We start from the raw sequence: 21072 nt of genomic DNA, 5'->3' as shown, positions 1-21072 counted from the left end.
TTCTCCACATATTTCACTAAGTTTGTACCACAATCATCTCTCCTCAAGGAGCGATAAGTCTATTCTGCAACATCAACTGAGAGTCAGTCATGACAGTGTGCTTTTTGTGAACAATCTTTGCTACAGTAATGTGCAAATCTGTTTTCATGGATGCAGAAGTTAATTATCTAGACTTCAAAGAAAGGAAGGGCTCCAAGAAAAGAACGGTTTTGTAAATTACTTGTGTCATTAAAAAAATCCAACAACTACAACTAGGAATTTGCAAGAATATCTCCAATAGCTCATGGGATCTTAAAATATAGACACGGTGGAAAACCGAATGCTACCATTAATTACACTAATATCCAACTGGAAACACAGTCAAATATAACCTACTAAAATGTTCCTCCACCTGTTAATATCCTACAGGAAAGGAGTTCAACATTTCAATGCAAGTGAGCATGAGCTTACCTTACAAAACTGTCCCTCATTTTGCATTACGTTACAGAAGGGGTAATAATTGGGGAACTAATTCCTTGAGCACAATCCTGTTCATTGAAGTTTACCAGAATAGTAGATTAATATCTTCTGAAAAGGGCCTTGTGGGAAATGTTCATTTGAGTGAAGTTCACATTAACAGAATAGAAAAAGCTTCAAAGTGAATATTTTCTTGCCGACCCAAGTACTGCTTACACGTAAATAGATAAGGTTATAAAAATATGATGAAAGTTTTTAGGTCCCCTTTCAAACTCTATGAATTTCATTACAATATAAAACCTACTTTGTAGGTGCTGTTCCAGCCCCTTTAACTGCAGTACACTCAAATACCCAACTCCAACAGTCCCACCAGCATTGCTTACATTCAGAAACAAGCAACAGCGCAACCTAACATCACAACCATAACCAGAACCATGTTTGCAGTAACTGGTGTCAATCCAAAGGACTGCAATACGATGCACCCCATCCCAAAGTCAAGTTACCCCTGCAATCTCATAGGGTGATACTGTAATAACCCGACCAGGAAAGGAATCTGCAACAGAATAAAACATTGTGCTTGATTAATTTAGATAACTGTTGGAAAAATTGTAGCTGACACATTTTTACTAAGTATTCCTTCCAATGGGATTGTGAAAAAACGCTTTCAATTTTTCACATTTCTTTCTCTCTTCCATGCCATTTGGTCATCTTTATATTATTTGATGTTGCACATTTCTCCAGCTGGCCTCCCAAAAATTTTATGCTCCCTGTATTTTGTTTACCTTTGACCCCTGACTTGCTCAGCTCATCACTTTTTGCACCAGTCAACCCATCGGGTTGCTTCTTGTTTGAGGAGAGATTGGAGTCAATATTGGAGTCGGCTTTGCTCCTGGTCAGCTGGTACAGTGCACTGGAATTCAGCCCCACCATCTCTGAAGTTTTACGAGCTAAACAAGCACCTTCATTATAATTATGTAAACTGATATCTGCAGATTGTCCAGAACGGTAATTAAAAGTGATAGGTGAGTGTGCATGACAACCATTTTCCTCCACCGAGACTGGGGTGGTGATGTGCTTCCTCTGATGGGATCCCATTTTAGCATCACTGACTGAAAGTTCACCTGTAACAGGCCTGGTGCCAAAAGGAGATACTTGGCATAAAGCAACTGCTGACTGGGATGTGTTGTCGGAGTTCTTCGTCAAACTGATATCAGATATTGGAGAGAAAGTGGATTTCCATTTACTACTATTAGTTGTATTACTGCAACCGAGTCCTTGCTTCCGCACTGGTAAGCTTCCACCTATAAAAATTTTTTAAAAAGTCAGCGTAAGAAGAAAATGGATGTGAAAGAAGCAAAACATATCTAAATTAGGTTACATTCATAACACTCATAAAATTTTCACTAAAGGGTGCTTTGGTACTTCAATAGAACTAGGTCATACCTCAAAATACAAATCAAGTTTCTAGCATTAAGAGACCCAAGACTAGAAGATGTTTACCAAAAATAAACAAACGGGGTGAGAATTATAAAAGGCACCCACTGGAACCGTACAGAAGGTGTGACCATGTCTATCTGAGCTCATTCAGTGAAAATAAAAATCACCTCTCCACCTTTCTGCCTCTCAAAATCGTAAAGCAAACTCATGGGGTCAAATGGTTTACTCTGGTCTCTCATCTTCTTACAATGACGTTTACTTCCAATATTCCAAGAATGGATTACTTTATGCTTTAAAAGGTCTTCATGACAAATTTGTAGAAGCTTTCATTCACCAGTATTGGCCTATTCTAGATGAGCACTTCACCTAGTCTCAGCACACCCTAAACTACTGCTCCAGGTTTAGCTGCTCTATTACGGTTTAATGCTTTATAAATCAACATCAAAAAAAAATCCACTCTTATTGGGACTAAATCAAGGTTAAAGTGTCCAGATTTTTGTACTCTTTCCTTGTAAGAATCTTTTGATCCAAATGGTTTTTCCCAGCTTCCATTCACAAATTGCTCAGATCTTTTAAAAAAAGTGAACACTCAATGTACAGCATGGTATATTCTCCAATTTACACCTTTCTGATTCTACATTATGTACAATTAGGTATTGGTGCTGTATAGTGAAATGAAGTCCAAAATCTATAATTTCCTCTAGATATTTTACAAATTAATTTTCAGCTTTTAAACAAAACATACATGCTTTTTTCTTTCCAACACATAGCTTTCACTTACTTGAATTCAATTATAACTGGCATACTTCTAACCTGTTCTGCTTTATCAATTATCTTTAATCAGCTCTGATCTACATTCTCCAACTTAACACACCTCCAGATTTTGGTGTCTGAAAATTTCAATAGTTTATGGTACCTTTTTAAATTCAAGTATTAAAATGTAGTTTCTGATTCTTTGACATATTCAGCCCTTGCACCAAAACTACCATTCCCAAATGTTTCTCAATAATATGCATAGTTTTCTTTCTTGCAGACATTTAAAAAAAATCACACCCAAATATTACTGCAAACTTTTAGTCTCAGTAGCAACCTTTTGAAAAAAAAGGCTTTTTGAAAATCCAAAACAAACAATCTCATTTTCCATTGCTAGATAAAAGTATGGAGCTGGATGAACACAGCAGGCCAAGCAGCATCTCAGGAGCACAAAAGCTGACGTTTTGGGCCTAGACCCTTCCCGAAACATCAGCTTTTGTGCTTCTAAGATGCTGCTTGGCCTGCTGTGTTCATCCAGCTCCACACACTTTGTTATCTCGGATTCTCCAGCATCTGCAATTCCCATTATCCCTCATTTTCTATTGCTTATTTGGGATGTCAATTCTTCCAAAACAGGAGGTTGTGAGACAACGCCTTCACTTTCATAACGTATTGGGTGCTTGTATGCTCGATTAAGATATGCTTCCTCTAAGATTTAATTGGTAATCTTTTGGAATTATACATTAATTCATCTTCACTAACTAATTCATGAAGACTGCATTAATTGCCAAATTTCACCACTATCCTCTCCTAGTTTTTGTAACAATTACATGGATTCCTGAAAATCTGCTTATTGTGAACATTTGATGGGCATGTCTAGAAGGACTGATGCCAAATTTTATACAACCGCTTTGATTATTACCATTAAAAAGTGATGTGCTATTATAGTCTTAAGTCATGCACTAAAGGAATAATTCAATCAAGTACTGTAGTCTTGCTTTTAAAGCAGCGCTACTTAGTTTTGTTTGGACTCTACACTTAATCATTTCCAGGTTCCAAATTCCATTTCCGTTAGATTATTTGGGTATCTGAAGTTTCCCACATTTTTTACAATGGATTTGTTCATTTCTTTTGCAACATTTATGAAGCTCTCGTCATGCAAGTGCCTATTCACTTTGTATACACTGTGTTAAACCATTTGGAGAATATATTTATTAGCCCATGCTGGTCATCTTAGCAATACGTGCCTTCAGATTATTATAGCTTTGGAGATAAACCATTTTGCCCCAGCTTACACATTAGCTGGAGGAAACATTTGTTAATATCTGAAAATTACCCACTGCTGATCCTGGGAACAGTCCCCAAATTCACATCCATTCCATATGGTCAGAAATCAACTTGAGATGACTTCAATTTCTATAAACCATCATCTCACTTAGCCTTAAGTCAAGATGTATGTTTTATGGCTTTCCTGATGAAATGCACTGTGAAGCAACTGTTTACCACATCCAAATCTAAGCCACTTGTGCAATTCATACTTGCTTGATTGAAATCCCTCACTAATTTAGCCTTCCTGGCTCCACATAACCCGCTCATCTTATCCTAAAATATAGTGCGTAGTACTCATTCAAATTTTTATCTAATAACATGCCAGTATATCAGATTTGAGTGAAAAGGTTGGTGAAAATGGATGGGGAGGCAAACCTTGTTCAGTTTGTAATTCAAACTGAACTTGTCTCCTGTATACATCATAGCCTGCGGAATATGGAGAAATGAATAACCACTGTTTTGAAATATTTAGTTAAAGACAGTCAGGTTCATTTTGCTTTGATTGCACAGCCTCAACACACTCACCTTGCTCATCATCTCCACAAACAATTGGAATTTCTTTACTTTCAATTGATGCAGTACACTGATTCTGCACCATTTTCTTGTCAATTCTGAAAAGTAAAAGAGACAAAAGGTACTAAATGTTTCATTAACTGCATGCTGACATTTCATGTTAGGGTTTAGATTGGAGGATGAATTAAGTCAATTTCGACTTCTGAGTTGAAAATCATAGCAAAAAACAGCAATGCATAATTTGAACAGATCCTTTGATTTCAGAATTTAACCAATAGTTGCAGAAAAAAAATTGCCTTGAAAGTAAGCACATTTGACAAAGCCCCATTTACCATATTATCATAGCTGTCCTACCCACAGTTAATGTGCAATACGATCACTTGAAATTATTATTGGATTTAAAAAGTACAACTGCTTATACACCCAATAAAATAGTTTGAAGTAAGATTAGGCTATAACTCAAAATGTACAAATATTTGGGGCCTGACTTTAGGGAGGGCTATTTTTATTTGTAGGAAAGACTGGAAACTACTAATTGGCATTTGAACACTTTGCCAAAGGAAATATAAGACTGGTAACCAGCGTACTGAAAAGAGCCAATTTCCCTGAAATAGGTCACTAGATTTTTTAAGTGTGATAGATTGTTTGCTGTCAATATCCCATAACCTTTTGAAAAAGCACTCCACCTATGGCACACAACTGACAGTGGCTTAATATTTACTCCTGAAATGAGCAATACTTTAGCAAATTCCATTAAAATTTCTCAGCATTCTCTTTATATTGTGAGCTATTTACTTCATACTTGTCCACAATGACTACACCAGCCATCTTTTTGATTGATCCATTAATCTATGCACCTTTCTGAAACCTGCTCCTTTGCCAAGATGCTCCCAAAATGTCACTAAGGTATATATACAAGAAAAAACAAAAAAGTGGTCCCAGCATTGGAATTCTTGTGCTGTATGAAACAATCCTTAGTTCCATAAAAAGGAGTTATACTGGACTCAGAATATTAACTCTATGTCTCTCCACAGTTGCTACCAGACCTATTGAGTTTTTACAACACTTTGGTTGTTCTCCTCCAGCCTCATCTACTCCCACAGACAGCAAATGTTCAATCCATTATGCTACATTTTCTCTCTTTTAGAACAGGCCTGGTTCATTTCATTGGCGATTTGTAGACAGGCAGGACATTTACATTTGTTCAAAGTTCAAAGTTTTGATTCCAGAGAAAAATCTGATCATCAGCTGATTCTGCAACTCACATACATAAATATAAATCAGCATAAAAGTGATCTAAAATTTAAGAGAGCTGCTACTGCAGTGAACTCCCACCAGAAACAAATAGTAAAAGCAAAACCATGTGTTTTCTATAAGTAAAGCAAAAAGAAAGCAAAATAAATGCGAGTAAAGAAAAGAATTCCTCTTTCAAGATTCTGGTTTTAAGATCCACTCAGGTCAAGCTTCTTGAAATTTTTTCTACTATTACATTATGGGGTTTGGTGGCAAATCTTGCTTGCTAGTACTTGCAGAGTACCTGGGCAAGTTTCATTTTATTAACCTTGTTGGAACCAATGAATTCCTTCAACAGAAAAAAGGAAATCATTCAGCCTGTCAAAACTTTGCCACCTCTCTGCATAAAAGCCAGTGTTATGATTAATAGAAAGTGCTTCCCAAGAGCCAGGCTGCACCCTCAATCATAGCAAATAATGCAGAATATCTCCAACAACTATGACTGAACTAAGGGACTTGTGGAATTGAAGACCTAAAAGAAAGAAAGGAACAGTTAGTACTTTACAAGTTAGCTGGTTGAGGGTTAGTAAATCTCAATGATGGAAGTCACAGTAGAGATATGCCTCGGTGACCATTAGATAGTGGAGCAGAGTTAGGTAATTCAGCTCACTGATTCTGCTCCACCATTTGATTGTGGCTGATGTTTCTCAATCTCAATCTTGTGCCTTCTGCACATAACGCTTGATCCAGTTCCAAATTGAAAGTCTATCCTTGCCTTGAATACACTTAATGATTTGACTTCGAGAGCCCTCTGCATCAATAGGTTCCACAGATTAACCAGATTCCTCGTCTGTTTTACAGGGTCATCTCTTCACTGAGGCTGTGCCCTTAGGTCCTATTTTTTTCTACAAGTGGAAACACTTCTTCCAAGAGCTCTCTATCCAGACCCCTCTGTATTCTAAGTTTCAGTCAGATCTCCCTCATTCTTCTCAACTTCGTAGTACAGACTCAGAGTCCTCGACTGCTCAGTTTCCCCAGCACCACCTTCATAGTGATGGCCATTACACTCACCTCTGCCCTGACTCTCGAAGTTTGGTATGTTGCTGGTGTCTTCCACTGTGAAAACTGATGTAAAATATCTATTCAGATCTTCCACCACATCTTTGTTTCCCATTGCTACTTCTCATACCTTTGTCAGTTACCTCTATGCAATTGTAGTACTGTTACATCTGATTTCAGCTTCTCCTCTCAGGAATGCAGGGTGACTTCTAATATATTGTGGTAACTGCCACCACACCACACCCCACCCCCTCCCCAAAAAGGTTCCTTCACTTTCAGCTCCCTGATCATGTCTGCTTCATTACACACCTACAAATCCAGAACTGCCTCTTTCCGGTGCACTATAAGTCAAGTTGCTCTAATAATGCTCTCGCAGACACTCCACAAATTCCTTTTCTTGAGATCCACTACCAACATCATTTTTCCAGTCTGCCTGCATACTGAAGCTCACGAGTATTCTAATACTGCCTGCTAGGCCTGTACACAACTCTCAACAGGGTCTTTTTTTTGCCGTTGCAGTTTCTGTGCACAAAGCTGAGATTCTACACCTTCTGATTTTGAATAGATAGCAAATGATACAATTCATTTCTTAGTAACAAGGCAATCCAGCCACTCTAACCATCTGCCTGTCTTTTCAAAAGGATGTTGATCATTGGATTGTTATTTCCCAGCCCTGATCCCCTTAAAGTCAAGTCTCTGTGATACCCACCACATCATTTTTGACAATATCAATCTGTGCTACAAGCTCATTTACCTTGTTTTGTATACTGCATGCATTTAAATTCAACACCCTTAGTACCATGTTGACTGTCATCCTCCTCACAGTTGTCCTCTTATCTGCTGTGCTTGAACTTAGGTCTACTGAAAGGATCAGGAATTTGTATCTCATTACTTGCTCCGGAAACTGTAATGGCTTCTGCTGAGCCCCGCCCCTTTAACTTTATCCATAATTTTCTACGCAACTAAACTCATTATTTATTTTAAAGCCCTATCCGCAGCCAGAGTTAAGCAATTCCCCAGGACTCTGGTCCCAGCACAATGCAGGTTGACTCCGTTCCATCAGAACAGCCCCTTCCTTCCCTCATACTGGTGCCAATGTCCCTTGAATTTGAAGCAGTATTTCCCACACCAATCTTTCAGCCACGCATTTATCTTCAATCTCGTTGACCCTGGTGACTTGGTGATTATCTTTTGTAATTCAGGAGATGGTGGAAAATTTCCTGCTGACTAGAAAGTAGAAAATACAACTCCATTTTTATTTAAGAAGGAAAAGGGACAACAGAACACCTCAGAACTGTTATGGTGACATCAGCAGTGGCTAAACATTTAGAAAGAATGGCAAAATTGGGCACGCAGGTATATGAAAAAGAAATCATGTTTCACAAACTTGGAGTTTTTGAAGATGTTATTCATAGGACTGACAAAGGAGAACCCAGTGGAGGTGGTGTATTTGGATTATCAGAATTTTTTTTTATTTGGCTTTCTCAGGTCATTTCCAAACAGAGTCCAGTAAATAAAATTAGAGTACATGACATTGGGGTAAGCACAGAATAAGATTAAATGGATCAATCAAGGCAGCAGGTTGTTACTCACTGGGTATCATAAAGGTCAGTGCTTGATCCACAACTGGTCACAATCTAAATAATTGACTTAGTTGCAGAGATCTATTGAAAGACTTGGAAATTTGCTAAAGATAGCAATTGTGGTTGAAGCCTATGCTACGAGGAGGGTGCAAAGAAGTTTCAAGAGGTTCAGAGCTCAGGGCCAAGCAAAGTAGATGAACTAGAACTTGTCAGGTGGAATATATCGTTAATTGAGAAGGCATTCATTTTGCTCAGAACACTGCAAGGCAGAATATTTCACGACCAAATCCAGGTGCCTCACACGGCCTGAGCGCCTCTCCAGTGGCGTGAGTTCTCAGATCCGCTCCCTTACCACAGATGTCCAAAAGTCACCAAAAAATAGCATACAGATGCAGCAAATATTGAAAGACAACCAACACAATGGTATTCATTTCATAGGATGGAGTGTTTGGAAGCAAAGTTACAGTATTGCAGTTATATACAGATTTTGAGGGGATACGACCTGGATAATCGTGCACAGGTTTAGTCTGCATCTAAGGAGGGATGTACTGGAGGAAGCACAACATAATATGATTAACCTAATTCTTGGGATGGCAAGATTGTTTTGTGAGGAGAAACTAATGAAAACCTTTCAGGAATTTTGAAGAATGTGAGCTGATCACATTGAAACTTGTGACATTCTTGCAGGGTAATGACAGACTGGATATTTTTAAGCGTATTTCCCCCAGCTGTCCAGTACAGAACTAGAGAACATAATCTTAAGACAAAAACCAGGTCCTTTAAGATCCAAAATGGGGAGCAAATCTTTCAGAGGATGATAAGCCTTTGGAATTCTCCATACCCAAGGGCTCTAGAAGCTCAATCATTCAGCAAGTGCAGGATGGAAACTGATAGACTCTGAAGGCTAATGACAGCAAGGAATACAGAGTTAATTAGGGAAAATGGCATGGAGATGATCAGCCATGATCTAGAATGGTAGGGGAGGTTTGAGCGGTTAAATAGTTAACCCACTTTTTTCCATGTTCCTATTCATATAAAAGTTACCTGCAGCACAATTCAGTTATTGAAGACAATCCCTTAATTGTTTGCAGAGTCTTTAACTGATAAATCATTAGATCCAGCACATTTAATATGAAAATGACACTTCAATATAATCAGACACCATGGATTGCTTTACAGGAACCAACTGAATGTTAAGCATTAGTGGACCAGTACTAAGAGGCAAAGAAACACTGTGAAGTTTCCAAGCAAAAGTCAAACTTCATAAACATTTTCCAAGAGCGTAAAGGCTCTGAACAGAAGTAAAAACTGAGCTTTCATGCGTCGATCAGCAGTCAAAATTGGTTCTTCTCCTTTTGCCTGTAGCAACGTTCACTAAACAACAGCCTCACAACAAAATTATCAAGCATTGAGTAACTTCTTTAGGGAGAATACCCTCATTTCTTCCTGCTCTTTTGATGAGATGATGCCACATGCTATTAACATGAAGAGCAAACCAATGGAAAAGGAATTCGTTAAGACAAACCTCCAAACATCGAGACTTGATCTGGATTTTTGTGTAGTGTTGATCTGTATCTAACAAAGGGTATACTTGTCATTACATTCCCCTAAGTGGAGGTTTACCAGATTCATCATTAGGATGAAAGGATTGTTTTGCGAAGATAGATTAGGGAAAGAGAGACTGTATTCTTGCTTTTCGTCCAGTTTCACAAGACACTGCTTTTCAGACTCATCAGGAGTAAAATAATGTTTGGCTCTCAAGTATTTCATATACCATAATTAACAGTACAGCATAGAACATAGAACATTACAGCACAGTACAGGCCCTTCGGCCCTCGATGTTGTGCCGACCTGTCGTACCGATCTCAAGCCCATCTAACCTACACTATTACATGTACATCCATATGCTTGTCCAATGACGACTTAAATGTACCTAAAGTTGGTGAATCTACTACCGTTGCAGGCAAAGCGTTCCATTCCCTTACTTCTCTGAGTAAAGAAACTACCTCTGACATCTGTCCTATATCTTTCACCCCTCAATTTCAAGCTATGCCCCTCGTGCTCGCCGTCACCATCCTAGAAAAAAGGCTCTCCCTATCCACCCTATCTAACCCTCTGATTATTTTATATGTTTCAATTAAGTCACCTCTCAACCTTCTTTTCTCCAATGAAGACAGCCTCAAGTCCCTCAGCCTTTCCTCGTAAGGCCTTCCCTCCATACCAGGCAACATCCTAGTAAATCTCCTCTGCACCCTTTCCAAAGCTTCCACATCCTTCTTATAATGCGGTGACCAGAACTGTACACAATACTCCAAGTGCGGCCGCACCAGAACTTTGTACAGCTTCACCATAACCTCTTGGCTCCGGAACTCGATCCCTCTATTAATAAAAGCTAAAACACTGTACGCCTTCTTAACAGTCCTGTCAACCTGGGTGGCAACTTTCAAGGATCTGTGTACATGGACACCGAGATCTCTCTGCTCATCTACAGTACCAAGAAGCTTACCATTAGCCCTGTACTTTGCCTTCTGGTTACTCTTGCCAAAGTGCATCACCTCACACTTGTCTGCATTAAACTCCATTTGCCACCTCTCAGCCCAGCTCTGCAGCTTATCTATGTCTCTCTGCAACCTACAGCATCCTTCGTCACTATCCACAACTCCACCGACCTTAGTGTCGTCTGCAAATTTACTAACCCATCCTTCTACGCCCTCATCCTGGTCATTTATAAAGATGACAACAGCAGTGGACCTAACACCGACCCTTGCAGTACACCACTAGTAACTGGTCTCCAGGATGAACATTTCCCATCAACTACCACCCTCTGTCTTCTTTCAGCAAGCCAATTTCCAATCCAGACTGTTATATCTCCCACAATTCCATTCCTCCACATTTTGTACAATAGCCTACTGTGGGGAACCTTATCAAACGCCTTGCTGAAATCCATACACACCACATCAACCGATTTACTCTCATCTAATCTCTTGAGTATAGAAAGCCTCAACTACGAGTAGTCATGGACTATCGTAACAGCTGCAAATGTAAGAGGGCCGACTAATACTTAACGTTTGCCAGATATTAAAATAACCTGGATTTCAAGAAGGAAATTCATTTAGATCACTAAATCCATTAGTCTGACATGTCAATACCAAGGATTCTCAAAGCAGGATTGTGACATGCTATTCTCAAATGACTAAGTTTCCAGTTATTCCAACTTGATCTTAGCAAAAGAAAACTTATATCTTACACCATTTGGCCGACCATGGACACTTGTTTTTTTAAAAAAATGATTACCACAACAGATAGCTAACCAAAAGGTCATGATTAAATGCAAAACAATTGTTCAGCAGATTAATTGAGATTTATATCACACAATTTGTATTCAGAACGGATGCATTCTAAATTATGAACATTGCAATGTCTCAACACCCTTCCTTTACAATAAAAATTATTTCTCTTATGGAACTCAAGAGTACACAATGAGTTAGATTTTTTTCCATTCACTCACAGGGTGTGGGCATCTCTGGCTGGGCCAGCATCAATTGCCCATCCCTAGTTACCAGAGAGGAGATGGTGGTGTGCTGCTTTCTTGCATCACTGCAATCCATTTAGTGTAAGTACACCCACAATGCCAGAGGGAGTTCCAAGATTCTGACGGAGTGACACTGAAGAAACAGCAATATACTCCAATGTCTGGATGATGCTTGGCTTGGAGGAGAACGTGCAAGGTGCAGTGTTCTGGTGTATCTACTGCCCTTGCAGCACTCATGTTCCCTGCTTTTTGAAAATACTTCATATGCCAAGAATCTTGGCTCGTTGGTCCTGTATTGCAATTAATTATAATGGTCATCAGTTCAAAAAGAAAATGAGTATGAACCACTACCTTGATAAAGAAAACACAACCTTATCACTTAGTTATTCACAAATATCAAAATAGCGCAGAAATGATCTGCCAAAACCTTACAAGACCATTCAATAGATAACAAGGTGTAGAGCTGGATGAACACAGCAGGCCTTTCTTCAGAAAGGGTCTAGGCCCAAAACATCAGCCTTCCTGCTCCTCTGATGCTGCTTGGCCTGCTGGGTTCATCCAGCTCTACACCTTGTTATCTCAGATTCTCCGACATCTGCAGTTCCTACTATCTCCAAGATCATTCAATTCTTGCTTGGCATTTTATACACATTATATATACACACATGAAATACAATTTTAATTGCACTGCATTTTAAATGTTTAGTTTCAGTCCCATAAGTCTTTCTAAATTAGCATGAGAAACTCTGTTTACATGAGCCTACCTTCCATTAAGCTGTTCAGTTTCCTCCTCCTGCTCTTCATCAGATGTAAGTGGAGAATAATGAACGCCATTGGAGGCAAACACCTTCTTCTTTTTCAAATTTGGAGGTCCCTCATTATCTTGATGGGGAATAGGAGAGCTCTTCACTGAAGTTTCTGGTGATGAAATTGCTGTAATTTCCAAAGGCTGATTGATGTTATTGACCTACAAAAGCAAAATTTATTACTATAATTTTGTAATAATTTTTTACTCATATTTAGAATATTTCATACACCAAGAAACTTCAGTAGCAAGTTGTACATTATAGTGATCATCAATACAAAAAAAAGGAGAAAACTGCAATGAACCACTACCTTGTTCAAGGAAAAAACCCTATAATTTAGGCACAAGTATCCATACAATGCAGAAATTATCAACAGAACCCTTAAATACCAATTCAATTTTGCTTAGCATTTTTACATGCATTATATACACACGTAAAATATTTCTGGCATTTAATACAGTTACTGTGGCAATATATTCAAGCTAGCCCTGCCAAGAAAATTCAATTTATACATAAATAAGAACTTAAAACTCAAAGCAGACATTTCAACAATAAAAATTATACATTTGCTTTAAGGACTGCAAGCAACGCATCAGATCACTTTCATATTTTCACATAAAATGCAATGCACTGAGCTAAAGTGTGACAGAAAAATGTTAGATTTTAAATTCAAAGAAGTCATGACCCATCCAGGAAGTGCTCTCAGACTCCATCTTCAACATGGTTACTCAAAAAAAAAGGATGAGACACAAGCATGTAGGAATTAATAGAATTCTCACTGATATTTCATTTTTTAATATATCAATTGTTGGTTTGGAGCTGTGAACTGAAAGCCGATTGGTAGCCTTTCGTCTGGGAGTAGCAGTTGATGTTAAAAATGGAGAACAAATAAGTTGTTCACTGTTTTCAAAGTCAGGCCTCAAAGTTAATTGTAGGTTGGTTCTTGATCAGAGAATTCTTATAGCCTTTTCAAAAGAACACTAAGTAATTTTGAAGTTTCATTACAGTGAATTGAAAAATGTAGCACTGATTGATTTTTCTGAAAATGTCACTCAATAGACAATCCCATGTAACTTTGAAGCAAAGCTTCACAGAAACTGCTCAAGTAATCTGGTCAGTTGTTATTTTTCCTTTATAAAATTTATCCCTCAAATGTGTATGTTTGGGTTTTGACACAAAGATATGGGAGCTGAATTCAAAGATCATTAGATTTAAATGTAAACATTAATTTGATTACTATTATTTCACTTCACTTCGCTAAAGTCACTGCATTGTTAATAAATTATGAAATCTTTTGTTTAAGCTGTAAACCTGGTGTCTCGTATCAATTATTCTCAAAATGAAGGGCTGGTTATCAAAAAGTTTGGTTAGGAACCACAGGTGTCACTTTTTAGAGCTGTTGAAGATTTTAATCTTACTGCAATGCTATTTCAGAGATAGAAAGGCCGATATGATTCTGCTGTCTGACTTTGTGTGATAACAGAAGCAAGGATGAGAAAGGCCACAGGACTGAATGTAGTTTGAGGGATCTAAATTATAAGGAAAGCTTATAAACGTAGCTTTGGGTTGTTTGTGATTGAAATAGCAAGAAAAGAGCAAAGTTAATCTAGACAGCATTGTAAATTTGACAAGTGAATACGTCTACAATTCTCAGGAGGTCAATTAAGTGACAGGCATAAGGATAGTGTCATTGATGCTCTTGTTCAACAAGTAGAGGGAAGAACAGGTTTGAGTTGCTTTGGAGGATTAATAAGAATGGTTGATTGTTACAGATGAAGCAACGACTTTTGCAGCATTCATTTAACTGACTTTAAAAGGCTCCCTTTTCTTTCAGTGTAAAGCAAAACAGACTTCATTTCAAATGCTATCCTCAGTACTTAACGTGAACTCACATACAAGATGGGCAAGAAAACAAAACATATTTAAAACTTAAAGATAACAAGGTGTAGAGCTGGATGAACACAGCAGATCAAGCAGCATCAGAGCAGCAAGAAAGCTGACGTTTTGGGTCTGGACCCTTCTTCAGAAGGGATGGGTCCAGACCCGTTACATCAGCTTTCCTGCTCCTCTGATGCTGCTTGGCCTGCTGTGTTCATCCAGCTCTACATCTTGTTATCTCATTCTCCAGCATCAGCAGTTGCTACTATCTCAGAATCAAATTTAAAACTTCGATTTAATGCAAAATGTTTAAAATACAGATCAAGTTTTAAAAAAAAAGCTTCTCAAATGGATTGTCTCAATCCAAGTTGGTCATGATCCATCTTTTAGGAACCAAATGAAAATGCACAAAGTTTCATTGGAAGCTGTATTCAGCAGATTTAGAAAACACACTGACTTGCTACTTGCGCACAGAATGCAGTGCTCTTTCACTCCTAGGTTACCAGGGCTTTTGTAATGCATTTTCCTTTATTGTGCTACTCAAAAGGGGATATCAGCTTGTTACCGAGTAGCAAGCCTTAACATTGACCAAACATTGGTATTTCTGCACTGGGTGATGTCAAGGTGTCTCAATACTATCTGATGGCTGCACTTAAATGCAAAATCTTGGAGACACCATACTTTCAAATATGAAATTAGAAATCAATATTTAACCATCTGTTACTCCAAAGCAGCAGATTTTCAAAAGTATTTCAAACTCAATGTCTTTTGCAAACCACACCCACAGGGCTTGATTCAAGTGAGGCAGAGGCCATGACATACCTCAACAGTATGTCTGTGAACAAGATGTTTACATGAAACTACTTGAAAACATGACTACAAACCAAACTAAATTCAAGTCATTCTTAAAATATAAAAAGAAATTTTAGTTGTCAACCAAGAAGAAACTTCAGCAACTCAAAAACATGCACGTCCTTTACAATGAATGTGAGAGATATGATGCAGCTTAGACAGGAAGGACTGCATTTGACTGGCACAAATTTTATTATTAGAGGCATCGTTCTAAGATAACTTCAATGGAGGGCAAAGAATGGTGAAAATTTACTGATTTGTCTTTAAAGATCAGCTGACTCACCTATAATAGCTCTATGACAGAAGGAGGTAACAGCAACTTGAGAATCGGTTATGGACATTCTTCTTTAACTCTAGTGCAACATCTCCATATATTCAGATCAGCATTGAATTCAAAAGCAAAGAGTTGCTTTCCAAAAAAACAATAAAAAGATAGCAACAAATCAAATCACTTACCATGGAACTTATGTTCAAAGGAGATCCTGAAGAAAGCCCTAATGCAGCAAGCAGCGATTTTCGCTTTGGAGAGCTACCTGCATTTAAACTGGATGTTAAAGAACGTTTCCTTCTGCCCTTCTTTTTTCCTTCTTGTGACACTGTCTGTCCAGATTCCAACTTGACTGCTGAAGTGAGAGGATTCAGTTTATTTAAAGTGGGCTGTTTGACATTCCCACCATTAGCAGTGGAAAATATTATTTTGCGTTTAGATTCATTCTCCTGATCCGAGGCACCTTGGTCTGGCTGTAAATCTTTTTTTATTACCTCTGAGAAGACTTTGTGTGTGTCCATGTACTGTAAAACCCCACCAACGCTTGAAGAATTCATTGCTAGATTTTGAGAGCTGGTTAACCTCGGGCTGACCGAATGCTGTGTAGTTGGAGAGTTCTGTTCAGAACTCTGAGACTGCATCAGGTGTATTGTTGGATTCTGTGGGTTTACGTTCTGCAGGACAGAACTGTTGGCAAGAATACCCTCATTGGTAGAATCAGAATCTTCTAATGTCTTGTCATGACTATTGAGTGCTGATTGACTTGGAGAACCAGAACGGACCCCATTGGCTACCACAGAGCCAGCTGAGTAACAAAAACCTGCAAAACAATTATCATACTGCAATAACCACAGGTTGATTTAAAAAAACTAACGATCCACTTTTTTAATTATTGCTTGACAAATGTACTGAATAAAAATGAGGAAGAAAGGAGAAAAGATTTTTTTAAAATGTCAAGTTATTCATTTCTTCTCAACTCCACAGCATATTTGAATTAAACTAATACTGCATACCGGCCTTCACAGAGGGGAAAAACTACCAAGAAAGCTATAGAACCAAGAAACTATCGTGAATAAACAATCAAAACTGTTGAAATTAATAAGACTTAACAAGGTGATCATCTTCCAAAATTCTAAAGATTTAGGAATGATCGCTGCGGACTGGAAGACTTCAGGTATAATCTCAGTATTTAAGACAGGATGGAAAGAAAATAGGGAACTACAGACCTACTAGCTTGACATCAGCAGCAGGAAAAATACTAGAATCTAGGAAGAAATACATGATAACTGGACACTTTGAAAACAATGAGTAGCATCAGCATAGATTTATAAAATGGAAAATTATCTTGGACAAACCCGTAAATTTTTGAAAACGTAACGAGGTAAGTGGGGAAAAATGAAAATTTGTATTTGGATTTTCAGAAGATTTCCAAATAAAACACCACACAAAACACAATTAGAGCATGGGATTGGAAGCTATATACTGAGAATTGGCTAACAGAAATAAAACAGTAGGAATAAACACATCATTTTCAGGTTGGTAGACTGACTAGTATGGTGCACAAGGATCAGTGCTTGGAGCTCCAGCTGTTCACAATATATCTCAAATGATTTAGATGAGGGGATCAAATGTAATCCTCAAAATTTCTTGGTATCAGAAAATTAAGCTGGACTGAGAGTTGAGGATGCAACAAATAGACTTCAAGGGGTAGAGACAGGCTGAGTGGGAGGGCAATAACACAGAAGATGGAATATAAATGAGAAGTTATCCAATTCAAAACAGTGCCCTCGTTCATCAGCTGTCCTTATTCATCAATTACCAAAAGCCAAAATGCATGTGCAGAAAGTAATAGCACATTTTGGCCTTTATTGCAAGAGGACTTGTGGACACGAGTAAAGATATCTTGCTACACTTAGGTACAGCCTTAGTGAGACTGCACCTTGAGTATTGTGCAGACTTTTGAATTCCTTACTGGATGAAGGATATACCTGCCATTGGAGGGAATGCATTGGAAGGTCAGCAGACTGATTCCAGAGATGGTGGGATTGTCCTATGAGAAGAGATCGAGGGAAAGGGTTATATATTCTCATGAGGTTAGAACAATGAGAAGTGATCACTTTAAAGTACACAAAGTGCTAAGTACAGATATCGGAAGGGTCTTCCGTTTGCATTTGGGCCGAAACAGGCAGAAACATTTGCTCAATGTGCTAAGTCGTTGGAATTTGCTGCTCCAAAAGGGCTGTGGAGACAGTCACTGAGTGCATCCAAGACCAGGATTGACAGATTTCTCAACTCAAAACATATCAAAGCCATAAGTGTGCAAAATAATGGTATTGATGTACAGGATCAGCCATGACCTAGTCAATGGCAGAGCAGGTTCAGAGGACCAAATAGCTTATGTTTGCTCTTATTTCCTGTGCTTACATACCTGTTTTCACTCAGTTGCAACTATGTAAAATACAACTAACCCAAAATACATTTACAGACTTCCAAGGATTCCAGGGAATGCATTCAGTTTCTAAGTGTTTGGAAAGTCCCGAAGCATTGTATAAAGATCTTAAACAGTATTTTGGAAAGGATTACACAGATTGTAAATTTCAACAAGCTTTCTTCCTCATCAATTTATTACAAGATACCCAAAATAGTAAATATCTCATTATTGGCCAAATAAATGAGGAATTCTCATCCAAATGAACTTAGTAACTATAGCATAATTGTTAACCAAGTTAAAAACTGAACCCATTCCATGTTATAACTTAAAAATGGATAATACATGTACCTGAGTTAGTCAAAGACTGTGATTTATTTCCAGCCACATTTCCATAGTTAGCACCATATTGTTTGTCAAGCATTGGTAAATCACGATTTGAAACATTAACAGGACTTGGTGTGCTTCTCTGCAAAATACAACAAATTAGACCATTTTATATAATAGCAGCAAATGGTTTAACAATAACCAAGAAACAAAAGACAAAATGAGCCACATTGTAGCGTAATTACAGCTCTAATACTCTAACAAGTAAATTTACAAACATTAATTGTCCACATCTTTTAACACTCTGGGACCCATACTGTTCTCTACAATCAAGCCGTTAGAACTCAATCTGAATATCATCTATGTTGTAATTAATGATGGTTCCAAACTTACTGCTAAGCCCCATTTCAGAGAATCATTTCTGACTAATGATTATTAATGCAAATTTACTTCTCACCCAGAATACTTCACCAATTTCATCACTGGAGTTGGTTTAAAATTTGTCTTTAATATGATCTAATCACATGATTAACACACACTAGCAACCAGTGTGAAGACCACATAGGCTTTTTTGCTCCTAAATTTAAAAGATTATATCAACTGCTGACTCTGCCATTTCCTTCCTTCACTCATCCCACAAAACCAAACATCTAAAACGTTTCCCCTTCCAATTCTCAGTTCAAAACTTCAGTTACTTTTTCAACCATTCACGCTCTATTCAAACTTTGCTTGCTAACAGGAAATACCTCCTGTTGGCATATTCTTTGTATTTCCTGATAATCAGGACTTGGCTCCAGGCACCAACCCCAGTCTCCAACAAACTTGAGAATATTTGTACTGAAAAGTGCATTTTGCTTTTCTAGAAGGAACACTTGTGACTGTTTATTTTGCTCCAACATCACCTAGTCAAGGCAGGGAAAAAAAACTTTCAAACAGTAAGGACAGAAGAGTTGACAACAATTTGTGTACGTTTAAGTTGGTTCACACAAGTTGAAGAGGTGGGTGCTGATACTGAAGTGTTAAGGAATGGGTGAGTGCAAGGAGGAAGAGGGGCATGGTGGCATGAATAGATGAAGGTGTAAGGAATTTCCACATGCAGACACTCTAGTTGATATAGTTCTGAATAAATCTCCAATTATGGGGCCCAAATCTGGAAAATATTGGAGGAATAAGATGCAGGAGTCAAACTACACACAATTTGAAAAATTAGTACAAGAACTTGAAAGTGGATTCTGGTGGGAATTACTAGAGTTGGACACAATAAAAGGAAATGTTCACAAATAACCTTAGTGAAAAGAGGAGCTTGCTGGAGTTCTCTAATAAAATTATATCCATGATAGGTGAAAGCCAAAGAGAAACAAAAGCAGGGGTTACCAAAGATGGAAAAATGCACTCAGGAAGCAAAGCATGAAATAGCTCACAGTCTAGTTAGCAGGCTAACGTTTACATCTCTTCAACCAAGTGATGAGTCATCAGACTCAAAACATCAACACTGCTTCCTCCCAAGGATGCAGAGTTTCACCAGCAACTTCTGATTTTGAAGCAGACAACTGATGAGAACCAGTGTCAGAGGCTGGAGTGAAGTAACAAATCACCAGTTTTATTAACATTCAGAGAAAGGAAATACTCCAACTTTCTGGCAGAGAGGTAGAGTTATGTATTATTAGCAAATTAAGATAAGGTCACCAAAAGAGACTGAGTGAGAGAAAGGACATATAGATGAACCTTTGGGCTGGCACGGTAGCTCAGTGTTTAGAGATAATGGGAACTGCAGATGCTGGAGATTCCAAGATAATAAAACGTGAGGCTGGATGAACACAGCAGGCCAAGCAGCATCTCAGGAGCACAAAAGCTGACGTTTCGGGCCTAGACCCTTCATCAGAGAGGGGGATGGGGGGAGGGAACTGGAATAAATAGGGAGAGAGGGGGAGGCGGACCGAAGATGGAGAGTAAAGAAGATAGGTGGAGAGGGTGTAGGTGTAGCTCAGTGTTTAGTAGTGCTGCCTCAAAGCGTAGGGGCCTGGACTCAATACCTCCCTCAGGTGACTGTCTGTGTGACGGTATCATTCTCCCCGTGTCTGAATGGGTTTCCTCCGGACGGTCCAGTTTCCTCCCACAGTCCAAAGGTGTGCAGGCTATATGGACTGAGCAAGCTAAATCGCCCATAGTATTCAGAGATGTGCAAATTAGGTGGGTTATAGAGGGAGGAGTCTGTTTGGGATGTTCTGTGGGTGAGTGTGGACTTGTTGGGCTGAAGGGCCTGTCTCCATGCTGTAGGAATTCTATAATGAACTCTCTAGAGGTTTGAGATAGAGGTGATAAACCTTGGGGCTATTATATGAAGCAACGGCCACATTCTGACCTCACAATCCCTTTCTGTGAGCTCATCTCAAGAAGTAGTCAAGTTAAAGAAAAAAAAAAGGCTACCAGAATGTGCAAGGCAAACAATGTAGCTGATTTCACTGATCCAATAAAACACAAATGGGAATTATGCAATACTAAGTGGATTGGGGAAAATGAGAGGCAAGACAAGTCATGTTGTACAGCTCACCTTTTCAAACAAGACAGGACAAGGAATGACTAAAATGAGACTGGACGTTGGACTTGTGTTATTCAAG

The 21072-nt window shown here is 38.5% G+C and overlaps 2 protein-coding genes across 5 annotated transcripts in view; one reads left to right on the top strand and one right to left on the bottom strand.

Annotated features, from left to right (window-relative positions):
- Positions 1–21072, bottom strand: part of dot1l (DOT1-like histone H3K79 methyltransferase) — a 99763-nt gene that overhangs the window by 15681 nt on the left and 63010 nt on the right. For 2 of the 4 annotated variants that reach the window (XM_048559494.2, XM_048559496.2), the window contains exons 23-27: positions 18479–18596; positions 15888–16519; positions 12660–12862; positions 4501–4586; positions 1239–1757 (exon numbers count right to left, since the gene is read on the bottom strand). In XM_048559494.2, coding sequence (XP_048415451.1) covers positions 1239–1757; positions 4501–4586; positions 12660–12862; positions 15888–16519; positions 18479–18596 — 1558 coding nt within the window. The remainder of the gene's footprint in view (positions 1–1238; positions 1758–4500; positions 4587–12659; positions 12863–15887; positions 16520–18478; positions 18597–21072) is intronic. The other 2 variants (XM_048559495.2, XM_048559497.2) reach the window with 1 other exon arrangement.
- The window catches only part of plekhj1 (pleckstrin homology domain containing, family J member 1), an 83022-nt gene that overhangs the window by 47405 nt on the left and 14545 nt on the right, over positions 1–21072 (top strand). The window lies entirely within an intron of this gene.

The sequence above is a fragment of the Stegostoma tigrinum genome, chromosome 30 (assembly GCF_030684315.1).
Source record: "Stegostoma tigrinum isolate sSteTig4 chromosome 30, sSteTig4.hap1, whole genome shotgun sequence".
Classification (NCBI taxonomy): Eukaryota; Metazoa; Chordata; class Chondrichthyes; order Orectolobiformes; family Stegostomatidae; genus Stegostoma; species Stegostoma tigrinum.
The sequence above is the reverse complement of the archived record's forward strand: the minus strand, read 5'-3'. Positions and strand labels throughout refer to the sequence as shown.